Source organism: Quercus lobata, chromosome 7 (genome assembly GCF_001633185.2).
Source record: "Quercus lobata isolate SW786 chromosome 7, ValleyOak3.0 Primary Assembly, whole genome shotgun sequence".
Taxonomy (NCBI): Eukaryota; Viridiplantae; Streptophyta; class Magnoliopsida; order Fagales; family Fagaceae; genus Quercus; species Quercus lobata.
In genome coordinates, this window is record NC_044910.1 from 12,457,892 (window position 1) to 12,470,567 (window position 12,676).

A 12,676-nucleotide genomic window follows, 5' to 3' on the forward strand; every position below is an offset into this window, starting at 1 on the left:
CCTAAACACAAAGTCTTGCAAATCTACCTGTCGCTTCATTCGTAGTATATGTGTCAACTCTAAGCACATTACCAATGGATTTTCCAATCTGCTAAAGGACTTCTGAATTGTAATATTCAATAGGTAGTGTATTTAATCTTATACAAACAACCACCAAAGTGACATTCATCGTTGTAGGCCGGAAATTCGATTCCCATAGTCTGATGGAGAGAAAATGCTCTCCAATAAAGCAAGGTCCCCTCCTGAGAATTGTTTCATAATCTTCCTTCAAGTAAAAATGGGTTAGGAAGAAACCCTCTTCCAAATCCACACAATCCAGTCTACCAGTAGGTTTCCACATAGAAAGCAGCTTATTTTGTAAAAAACTTAACCCAATAGCCCTTCCATAAACCTTCACAATAAGAGCTTTGGTCCATGGGTTGCGGATTCTCTGTTTAAAATCTTTAGAAAATTTAACAGCTACTAGACCTTCATGAAGGTTTTCAACATCCTCATCGAATCCATCTTCATCCTCCATGCTATCATAAAAACAAAACGCCTGAGTGTATGCACTTGGAATATCCCCAATGAGTTTATCCCTGAAGGAGCCTGAATCAGTCCTTGTTTCTTACTCATGAGTAGGACACTTCACTTTCTTGTTGCTTCATACCAGCTCTTCTTTCTCTTATGTTGAGAGCGTAGGAGAGCCCATATGCCACAAGTGTCAAATTTTACTTCTTCAGTTCTTCATTCTTATCCTAAAATGCGATGGGTGCTTGGCGTTGCTAGATACGGCCATACGAGCAACAACTTTAGTGGGCTCCCTTTTTAGTACAACTAGGTGATGTCTTGTACGATACGTGGAGTAATTTACAATTTTATTTGAAATTATATATATATATATATATATATATTAAGACTTGTATATAATATTTATTTTGTTGTATAATATTTATATTTGCCCACAATATTGTTGAATACTTTGAAACTTGATTTTCTTAATTCATTTTTATTTTTAAAAAATTGTATAACACTATAGGACTATAACATATTATAATATTTATTGTTAAAAGTAAATTTTTTTTTTTAAATTGATTAAATGATTTTGAAATCTGTAAATAAGAATTTAAATCATAAAGTACTTTTATATCCTAAAATCATATAAATTTCAGCAACCTTCCAAACACTTCCTTAAACACTTAATTCATTATCTAAATGAAATTAAGGAAATCATTTGTAAGTATCAACATAAAGAGAATGTGATTAAATAAAGAAAATGGATTGTCCAAAATGAGTTACAACTTGCAAGTGGGTTGGGTTACAAGTTGGGTTGATCGGGTATTTTTTCACATTCAGGAAAAAAAAAAATCTTCATCTTTCTTTCAATTCAATAAGAGAACAAATAGCAAATTACTCAAAAATAAAATTTAAATAATACATAAATTTTTAAGTTTACATAATTTATAATTCACTAATGATATTATGTTACAAAAGACGGAAAAAAAAAAAACTAAATATTGTGGAACATAATTTTTTTTTTCTTTTAGCTTCAGTAATTCACCACTATAGACTATAGATACTCAATGTGCATGTGAAACCATGAAAACTAAATATTGTAAACAATATATTGATATGTGGGGAAAAAAATCACTTTAAAAATGTGTCGAGTTTGGGTCAAAGATGGGTTGACCCAACTTGACTTATTAAGCAGGTTGGGTATAGGTTGACTTGATTTTATTTTAGGTTTGGTTGGGTTATCAGATTTGGGTCCTGTAGGGATAAAGGCCCAGAATGACATGTCAGGCCTTGGGCCTTTGTTCGGAACAGCTGAATTGTCCGAGGAGAAGCAAGTCGTTATCAGGATTTCCCATTGAGAAACATACAAATGAGGGACGAACGGAATGTGATCCGAGAAGAGGCTCCTCCTCGAATATGATAAAGACAGCTCAAGCACATATTCCAGCAACTTAGACAACCCTCCAAGAAGCTCCAGCAATAGGAACGTGTCTAATGAATGTGCAAGAAAGAAGGGAACTCAAAAATATCTAAGAGAAAGCTGTTACCACCGTATTAAATGCACTACAACTACTTTTCTGGCCGCATTTATGTGGAGAAGACTTCTGAACAATGTTATCTCGGCGAACGCAACTCACAGAAAGCCAAAGAGGGTGTCTAATGGGACAGGTATTTAAATAAGGGCTCAGATGAACAACAAGTGTAGGATCAAGATGGCCCAGGAGGGCTATATAATGTGAAAGACCCTCCATGGAAAAGGGGGACGGAAAAAACTATAAACAAATCTGTAATAGAACTTTAAGCAGAAAATATTTAAGAATCAGCATCCTTGGATCAATCTGAGAGCATTATTCCTTAACAAGCTTCTATTATCTTTCTGTTTTTAGCATTAAAATTTGTTTTTCTGTTACCTGGTTCATGCGAGCCCAGTTTTCCAACCCACTCTTTACAAATTTATTGTTTTGGGCTTAAGTCTATACATCTGTTGGGCTAGAAACCTAAACCTGGTCCGTACAGGTCCAATTTTGCCAAATCTAGCCTTTTTGTGCTTGCTTCAACAAAATAAATGAAAAATTACTCATTTCAACCTTCTCATTGCCCAATTACTTATCTTTTCTCAGTAATTAAATAACATCACGTTTTGGGTTTTCAATTAACTCAATTGGTAAAATCTCTGATGGTTGAATAAGAGATCTAAGGTTCAATTCCCGCCTACACCAAAAACCGACTGATATCTTGGTCTGATAATAAAAAAATTATTATTAGGAGCAAACGCCACATGTTAAAATTTTCTCTAAAAAAAAAATAATATCATCACGTCATATAATATAATATTAAAAAAACTTATCTACAAACAATATTTTTTCCAATCACTCATAAATTCATTGGTGATTAGGTTTGACAAAAATATTACTACACTAAAAAAATAAAAATAAAGTTTTTAAATATTTTACATGAGCCCACATAAATAATACAACTACAATAAAAATAAATAATAATAACATCACGTCATATAATATAATATTAAAAAAACTTATCTACAAACAATATTTTGTCCAATCACTCATAAATTCATTGGTGATTAAGTTTGACAAAAATACAACTACACTAAATAAATAAAAATAAAGTTTTTAAATATTTTACATGAGCCAACATAAATTTTACCAAATCCCCCAAATCCATAATTTTATTTGCCATTTTTTTACAAGATTTTCATTTTCGCTAAATTGACTCATGGAATTAATTTTCATTAGCTCTTATGGACAGAAAAATTATATGATCATCACGTAACTATTGACGTGAATCACCTTACGAGTCTTCAATTTGATTGATACAAAAGAATTGCAGCCCCAATTGCCCAAAAGTCCAAAGGGCATTTTTTTCAAGATGCTAACTATATAATATTTTTACAACAAATTATAGGTAGTTAATTGTTATTAGTTCAAATTTAAACCTATCACTGAGGTTACTTTTTTCCCCCAACAATAACAACCAATAATAACCTATTACTTAGAATTTGTTGTGAAAATATTGTAAACATAACATTTTTTTTTTTTTTTATCCACTTTCTACTTTTTAGATACACCTTTTTAAATCTCATAATACATTTTCACGAAAAAAAAAAAAAAAAAAAAAAAAAAAAAAAAAAAAAAAAAAAGAAGCTTCTTCAACAGTTCCATTTCCCCCTCATATATAAAACACAGTCAAACAAACAAATCAAAACCCCGCACGCCTCTTCAGACACCCTAATCCCCTCCCTAAACCCCCAACTCCACTCGCCCACAATGCAGGCCACAATCAAACCCCAAACCCCACGCGCCGCCTTCCTCATCCCCAGACCCACCACCAAAAATGTCCCCCACAACCACCATAGAAGACTCTTCACCATCCGAGCCACCTTAACCCAGCAGCAGCTGGATCAGGAGGCGAAGAAGACTATTAAGCTGAACAAGTACAGTGGTCGCATCACAGAACCCAAGTCCCAAGGTGGGTCCCAAGCCATGCTCTTAGGCGTGGGTCTCTCCGAAGAGGACCTGTCCAAACCTCAAGTGGGTATCTCCTCCGTGTGGTACGAGGGTAACACTTGCAACATGCATCTCCTTAAACTCTCCGAAGCTGTCAAAGAAGGTGTACGACAAGCTGGGTTGGTACCGTTCAGGTTCAACACCATTGGTGTCAGTGATGGTATCTCCATGGGGACCAGAGGCATGTCGTTTAGCCTTCAATCCAGAGACCTCATTGCTGATAGTATTGAAACTGTGATGAGTGCACAGTGGTACGATGCCAATATCTCCATTCCTGGTTGTGACAAGAACGTGAGTTTCAAACTTCACTAATCGCATTTCTTCTAACATTATTGCATTATTAAGTTAAAATTCAATTTTGTCCTTTAACTTTTATTTCAAATTGTCAAATTGAGTTCAATTTTTATTTTTTTCTGTTAGCAAATAATGCGGTTTAAACATTTTTTTTTTTTTGATTAATATTTTGACTGAAACATTCATGAGACGTGTCATTTAATATATCTTTTCGTTTGATGATTATTATTCTAAAAAGAAAAAAATTTAACTGGATTCATTTGCTAATATATTTGGACAAAATGATCAAATTGACTCGATTTGATGAAGCGAGAAACTAAATTGTCAAGGGACTAAATTGAAGGCTTGTTGGGCATGGACTGGATTAGTTGTTTCTTGTCTCATTTTACATTTTTAACGTAATATTTTTTTTTTTGGCAGATGCCTGGTACAATTATGGCAATGGGTCGGCTTAATCGACCAAGTATCATGGTTTATGGTGGAACTATCAAGGTTTGGGACTTCACTTTTCACAATTTTTTTGATTTTGCTAATATTGGTGTGCAGTTTTTTTTTTTTTTTTTTGGGAGCAAATGACTATTCTCCCGAGTTTGTACCAGTTAATTACAGGGAAGAATTGCTTGGGGGTGGCCCCAATATGCTGGTTAGGAATTTTGAAAGCAAGACCTCATAGATGTCATGAGGCCTTGGAAACCATTAGACCGACCCCTTGGGGTTCACTTTTGACTACTTAATAATGAAGTAGAAGTATCAATTATCTTTGAGCATAAATGGGAATTCTACTAATAAAACATAGAAAAGAATACACTTGATGGGAAATGTTTAAGATTTGTCTGTTTCTGTATTAGTGTTTTAATGAATGAGATATGATGATCATATACTGTATACTTGATCACATAGTTTCTGTTATTGTTAACTATTTACTAGAAATGTTTGACCTTTTTGTTCATTTATCCTTATTCAAATTGTAGCTGGTTGGAGAGTAGATGGATTTTAAGTTGCTAATAAAGTATCTTCCTTTGATTGTTTCTATTGCAGCCTGGTCATTTTCAAGGCAATACTTATGATATAGTGTCTGCATTTCAGGTAAGCATGCTAATTTTCAGGTTTCTGGGTTCAAGTTATAAATGGTTCAATGATGTGTATAACACAGACATTAATTTTTTTTTTCTTTTTTACTGTTATTTATTCTTCTTATTCTGCCTCTTGTGTGAAGCCTTTTTTGTCTCGAGTTGAAGCAACTAAGAGTGTTAAAATTTTCTCTTTAGGTCCAATAGATAACCGGAATATTTTATTCTTTTGTCTGCACAGTATTTTGAAACATAAACGTAATTTATTTTATTGTGTTGATTAATCTGGGTATTATAACTTTAGCAATATGAAGGGACAGGTTTGACCTTTTTTGGATTCTCTAGTGTAATCTGATAGTTGCCAATTGTCAACCCAGCTTAGGGCAATTAAGTTCGCAAAACTTCAGTAGAGGAAATGCTACTTTTATGCTACATTCTGTAGGATTTTGTGAGTCACAATCCTGTTTCCACAACTAGTTATGTGAGTCGGAGAAATGCACCAAAATGTAATAGTCCTTTTTCATTTTGTTTTGTGAAAAAGGCACTGCACCTGTACAAACTAGTACTGAACTGTGTTGTAGCACTTCTTTAACATCTAAAGATAATATATTAAGATTGCGTATATTCAGGTTATGCAGATGTATAATAGAAAGAAATAGACATGAAAAATAGGGCTGGGCATTTAGCTTGATGTGTCTTTCCCATGTTACATTTGATGTTTCATTACATTAGATATAGGAGTGGCTTCTTGCATGATAAGTTATATGGAAACTTAGTCTAAAAAATTTAAAAAAATGAATAATTAGAATAAATAAAAATAATTCAGTTTATGGAAACTGCTTGCTTTTGCATTTACACTTCATAGGTTATGTTATGACAACATATGGGTTGTGAAATAGTTGATAGGAGATATAATGTTTGACTTTAGCAATGTGAATGTGGTATGTTGGGAACTTGGAATCATATATTTGTACCTTCAGTTCTAAACTCAATGCAAAATCTTATAAGAGATACAAATCACTGACTGTTATTGCATTAGGAGGGAGGGACCTTAACTCATGTAGCTGTGGTGGACTGGGTGTTTATGTGTGATATACGTGTCCATGCTTAGAAAGGTGCCTTTGTAATGCATGACATATGCTGCTCCATTATCAAAAGCTTCTTTGGAAATCTACAACTTAATAATTAAATATTGATGGCTTAAGTAGCTTTATGCACTATTTGATCAGATTTTAATGTCATTTAATTAACTTGTTAAATACGTATATCCATTTGTACTTTGTGATTGTGTGGATATGTATAGCCATAGCTTATGAAAAATAAAAATAACATGTGACATGTAAAGGCTGTAACTCGTTCTTCTGTTACCCAAATAATGCAACTTGTTCATTTCTCATCTTAATTTCTGTAGTGCTATGGAGAATATGTAAGTGGATCCATAACTGAAGAGCAGAGGAAGAATGTAATCCGTAACTCCTGCCCTGGGGCAGGTGCTTGCGGTGGTATGTATACAGCCAATACCATGGCCTCTGCTATTGAAGCTATGGGGATGTCTATTCCTTACAGGTGGAAATTTGTCTCTGCCTGATCACTTGAATTGGCATCAGTTAGCATAGTTGTTCTTATCTTCTTATTTATTTATTTATTTTCCCCTGAAAGCTCTTCGACACCTGCTGAAGATCCATTGAAGTTGGATGAATGCCGTTTAGCTGGAAAATACCTTTTGGAATTACTAAAAATGGACTTGAAACCACGAGATATTATCACTCCAAAATCCTTACGTAATGCAATGGTTATTGTCATGGCACTAGGTGGCTCTACAAATGCTGTTTTACACTTGATTGCTATTGCAAGGTGAGGAGAGTCTTTGGTACCAACTTTCCAGTGCATACTATTGATTGCATGACATTGAAGTTTCTCATGGCAATATTCTTGGCAGGTCTGTTGGTCTGGACTTAACTCTTGATGATTTTCAGAAGGTCAGCGATGAGGTTCCATTTCTTGCAGATCTTAAGCCTAGTGGAAAATATGTCATGGAGGATGTACACAAGGTTGGCTTTTCAAAAAATATCTTGTCTTGTGCTTTTAATTCACTGCTTCTATTAAAGATGGCAGAAGACACTTCTTCTTTTTTGGTTTTTTGTGTGGATAATTTTTTTTTAATATACGTTTTGGTTTAATTAGTTTATCTATGTTTGGTTTAATGATTGTATTGATAGATTGGAGGAACACCTGGAGTCATTCGCTACCTTTTGGAGCTTGGATTTTTAGATGGGGATTGTCTGACTGGTACATATATTTGGGTTTTTGCAGTCATGAGAATATGTACTTTGTTGTAGTGATCTTATTATTAACATAAAGTTATTCTCTTTTTCTAGTTACCGGGAAGACTGTGGCTGAAAATGCAGCAAGTTTCCCTCCCTTGGCCACAGGGCAGGTTTGATGGCTTTGATATTTTATTTATTTATGAGAGCTAATGATTGCAATGTCTTGTTGCTTTTACTATTGATAAATGAAATGCATTTGAATTTTGAAGAAAAACATTTTATGCTGTTATTCCTTTGCTTTGCTTTGCTTTTCTTTTTTATTTATTTATTATATATTTTTTTATGCAGGATATAATAAGACCTGTGGAAAACCCCATAAAGAAAACAGGCCATATCCAAATATTATATGGAAATCTTGCACCAGATGGTTCCGTAGCAAAAATCACTGGAAAAGAGGGGCTTTATTTCTCTGGTATTATTTTATGTTCTACTTTTGGTCTGTTATTCTTGAAGTTGCATGTTATATAATTCAAGTTTACTGTTTGGTGTGCAAAAATATTTATCACAAAAATGCTCTCCAGGCCCTGCACTTATCTTTGAAGGAGAGGAATCTATGATCGCAGCTATCTCAAAGGATCCTCTGAGTTTTAAGGTTTGTGTTCTAGTCAATATTGTTGTATAATGCTCAAATGGCACCTGATTCCCTTGCAAGAGCGAGGTGGGGGGTAAGATCGTGGCTTTAAGGTCCACGGGGTACACATATAACATACCAATAAAAAAAGGTCAGAAACCAAAGTTACTTGATTGAATGCAAAGGTTTGGAGAAAACTGGGTCTCTGTTATACCTCATAGTTAACTTGGTTATGAAAATTTTTGCCCCTTTTATCAAAAGTAAGAGGAAAGAGGGGGGAAAAAAAACCTTCTTGTATACATGAGTTGCACCACCTTTTGTATATTTTCAATGACATGACTTAACTAAAAAAACAAAGAAAAAGAAAGAAAAGACTTGGATTATTAGGCTTGTTTCTTAGTGAAAAAAGAGCATCATAGCTGAGCACTGTTCTCCCAGAAATATGATTCTCCCAACTGATCTTTTGCGTAAGGATATCCATTAAAGTGATAAGTATATTAAAGTTCTCTTGAATTGTCTGAATTTTAGACATCTGCTAAAGGCTTATTATGCCCAAAGGACTAATTTTATTATTCATTTAATTATTTGGGTCCTAGGTTTTGCTCATCTACATTCTGCAAATTTTGAAAATTATTTAATTGCACCACGTGTGATGCTTTTTCCTGTGATACTATTATTTATTCTGCAATTAACTTATTGGTGATTGTCCATTACATCCAAATGTAAGTTAGCTGCATTCTTCATGGACTTTCTAGGATTATCTGTTCTGGTTTTTCATTTGTGCAGTAACAAGATGTTACCATGGAAGTTGGAACTCAGATGTCATGATGGGATTCCTAATTTATTGTTTTTGTTTGTCATATTCCAGGGAAAGGTAGTTGTTATTAGAGGAGAGGGGCCTAAGGGGGGACCGGGCATGCTTGAAATGCTAACACCAACAAGTGCAATAATGGGAGCAGGTCTTGGGAAGGTATGGTTTTATTAAATCTCAGTTTTGCCTTATGGACCGAATTTTCCTCCAAACAGTTAGGAGGAGCATTCCTCCAAACTAATACGTAGCAACTCAAATAACGATTTGTGTATGTTTTTAATCACATCACTTACTTAATCGTCATGTGCCTTGTTCAAATGACTTAATAGGCCATGTGATAAAAATGCACTTGGATGATCATCATTTGGGGGAAAACTGTCCCTGGCTTATTCTGTTCTTCAGTTCTTGTCATAAACTGTGTCAAATCATTAGCCTAAACTTTTCCAGATCGCGAGACTTCTTAAAATAAACATTACTTTGTTGTGTTCAAATTATAGTGATCTTAATCAATAAAGTGACTTCAAGGTCCTGAATCTGCTTCAATCCCTATGAATTGGTTACTTTTAGATATAAATATAACCTTCTCTCTCATCTGTTGTTATGATCATTTTATAAATTATGCAACTTGAGATAAGTGTTGTTTCCTGAGAATGATGTTTCTTTGGATTCTGCTTTTGAATGCTACAGGATGTTGCTTTGTTGACGGATGGTAGGTTTTCAGGAGGTTCACATGGATTTGTTGTTGGCCACATATGCCCTGAAGCACAGGTGCACTATCTTTTTATTCATACTAGAAAGATAACAACAGAAAATAAATAACAGAGTTCAATTTTTTTTTTCCCCTTTTTGAGGAAATAAAAACCAACAATTTTTCTTCTTTAAAAAAGAAAACGGATGACCTACAATACTAGAATTCATTGTGAATTGTTTACAGGAAGGTGGTCCAATTGGTTTAATTGAAAATGGAGACATCATCAACGTTGATGTTCAGAATAGGAGAATAGATGTTCAGATAACAGATGAGGAGATGGAGAGGCGAAGAAAGCAATGGACTCCGCCTGCTTACAAGGCCAAGAGTGGAGTTCTCTACAAGGTATAAGAGATTTCTGCATTGACATCCATATTTTTGTGACTTCTTGTTGCATATTTTAAAGGAATAACATATTGTTTCTTTCCAGTACATCAAGAATGTACAGCCGGCTTCAAGGGGATGTGTGACTGATGAGTAGTAGAGAGGACATATTATCAATGCCATATAGAGTGTGCACAGCGAGCTTGAATTAGTACGGTGCCATAAAACTGCATCAGGTACCATATTGCGGCTCCTTTAGGGTATCTATCTAGCTCTAGGTTGTCAATTTCATTGTGTTTTTTAATTGTCTTGAGAACTAGTTATTCTCCCCCTTTTGCAGGGCAGTTGAGGAGTTTTATTTTTGTGTGGTTTTTGCTTATTGCGTTTATGGTTTTTTCCCCTAAGTATGGATTTTGTATTAACTTGCTTTGAAGCTGATCAACTTCATTGCTTTGTGACTTTTGTTTTTCTCTTCCTTCACTGCTCTACCATTTCTGGTTTTTTTTCCTCCATATGCCGGGAGCAAGAGATACCATCCCCTTCCAAACACAAGCTAGATCTGGCCCCCCACCAAAAAAAAATCAGGTTGGCACAATTTCATTGGTCAATTGAGATGGAAATCATTGGCTCATGAAAATCCTTGGAAGTTGAAACATATTTTTATTAACAAAATTGGACAAGTGATATGTTAAGTTCCTTGGCACCGGGCGGAACACATAAATGCAATTCACAATTTCTACCTATTCCAAACTTGTCTTTTAATTTTTCACAAGAAAATTAGATCTCCACTAAATCTAATAGAGATTGAGAAGAATGCCACTGAATGGTGAGGTGAGGGGTGATGATGAGGTTTAGGAGGGATGATGATAGGCAAGATGTGCTTGAATTTGTTGGAAATTTGATATTTGATTGATGATTAGGGACTTAGACTTCAAGACCTACTCTTGTGAGAATTGCATCCTAAGCAAACAAAAATTATTCGGGCTTCTTCTTCTTGGTAACAAATCTCATGGAATATCAATTGTGGATAAATATTCCTAAATAAAGGTACTTGCAATAAGGTATCACTTAATTTTTCATAAGAAAATATGAGGTTTATTAAATTAAAATAAACTATATTGGTCCAAAAATGAAAACATGTGGCATTATATCGAAAGAAAGAAATATAAATTAAATTGTTATGATCCTAGTTACAATCTAACTAAATAAAATTATAGAGGAATTGTTACATGGATATGTTACCAAATCTATATTTTTCGAAGGCTACAACGGTCAATCCAAACAATCTTATGCAATTAATTTACATACACCCATAAAAGAGAACATAAAAATATGGTGTAAAATTATAATTAACAATAATAATAAAAATTATAATCCTAAAGCAAAACATAGCGAAATTCACAACCATTGTTGAAACAAATAGTAAGCTAACCATAATTTTAGTAAACAAACTATCTAAACATAAAGGATATGAGGATGGCTATAATGCTGATTATGTGAAAATACCAAAATGCAAGCTTAAATGTTATTTCTATGATACATGGCAGTTTTAAATATAAATTATTATATATAATGAAAAAAACATGTGAAAACCTTTTAAAACAATTATTTCATGTCACCCTGTTGCACATGTACCGATTTTGTTTCATGATTACTGATTTTCATCATTTTATGTGAGATGAATACATGATCCTATTCTACATTGTATATATGACATATTTATAATGCATGAGAATCGATTTTTATTTCACTTTTGCCATTATCTTACGTTACCCAATGTCAAGAACCTAATACTAGAAATTAAAGGCCTAAATGAAAATAACATTAGTTATATGAATTATTTTTGATGGATTATGAATTTTTCTGAAAAATATTTGAATTTGTTAAAGAGATCAGGTTAAGAAATCAAACAGACGCTAATACTAACTAATTACCAAACCCTGGTTGAATGGTTGCAAGTTATCATCTCAGTTATTACAAATCTTGGTACTTAGATAAAGTCAATTATTTTTTGTCATTAATTTTTCAAATTTTATGGTTTTATCCTAAAATATGTTATAAACATATAATCAATCACATAATAAAAAAATCTCTAACCATATCATTTATCACTAGATTCATGATAAGTTACTTGTTCTATATTTCCGAATTTGCAATTGTTTTAAAAAGCTGAATATAGGTTATTTCACCATCACTTCACCGTTGAATGCGAGTTACTTTGCTATTATTTTAATGTGAAATACTTCAACATTGAATGCATACTACTTTTGGTGTGCATGCAAACACAACACTCGAAAGGTGTGGCAGAATACCACTTCTTCAAATTTCTACTGCCTTCACTACCAAACTGTATCTCCTAGGATTCAATGTTTAGGTCCCTTTGCACACTTGGGTTGCTAATTAGACCTCCCAATGAGTATTTTTCCTGTGGCATGACCAGGATTGGCTTCCCCAAGTTTTATTGGACCTGCGGCTTTGGATTCATAGGCTTAGGCCACCATGGGTATCTGCT

General features: G+C 33.8%; 1 protein-coding gene across 2 annotated transcripts; it reads left to right on the forward strand.

The window, feature by feature from the left end:
• Positions 1–3,678: 3,678 nt before the first annotated feature.
• LOC115953397 (dihydroxy-acid dehydratase, chloroplastic-like) lies at positions 3,679–10,639 on the forward strand. Of its 2 annotated transcripts, XR_004083690.1 has the most exons (15): positions 3,700–4,310; positions 4,734–4,805; positions 5,352–5,399; positions 6,795–6,949; positions 7,043–7,237; positions 7,323–7,434; positions 7,603–7,672; positions 7,762–7,820; positions 7,999–8,122; positions 8,232–8,302; positions 9,150–9,251; positions 9,780–9,860; positions 10,027–10,185; positions 10,271–10,400; positions 10,505–10,639. XR_004083690.1 is itself a non-coding variant. In XM_031071032.1 (14 exons), exons 1-14 carry the CDS (start codon positions 3,780–3,782, stop codon positions 10,319–10,321), a joined length of 1,830 nt encoding a protein of 609 aa, XP_030926892.1. In that variant the 5' UTR covers positions 3,679–3,779; the 3' UTR covers positions 10,322–10,639. The 2 variants fall into 2 exon arrangements, 1 of the variants encoding a protein (XP_030926892.1); XM_031071032.1 differs by having other exon boundaries at positions 3,679–4,310; positions 10,271–10,639.
• Positions 10,640–12,676: the final 2,037 nt, after the last annotated feature.

Coding starts and splice junctions, on each gene's coding strand:
- LOC115953397 (XM_031071032.1), top strand. CDS start 3,780: ATGCAGGCCACAATCAAACCCCAAACCCCACGCGCCGCCTTCCTCATC. Junction 7,435..7,602: donor TCATGGAGGATGTACACAAG/GTTGGCTTTTCA, acceptor TTGTATTGATAG/ATTGGAGGAACACCTGGAGT. Junction 10,186..10,270: donor AGAGTGGAGTTCTCTACAAG/GTATAAGAGATT, acceptor GTTTCTTTCCAG/TACATCAAGAATGTACAGCC.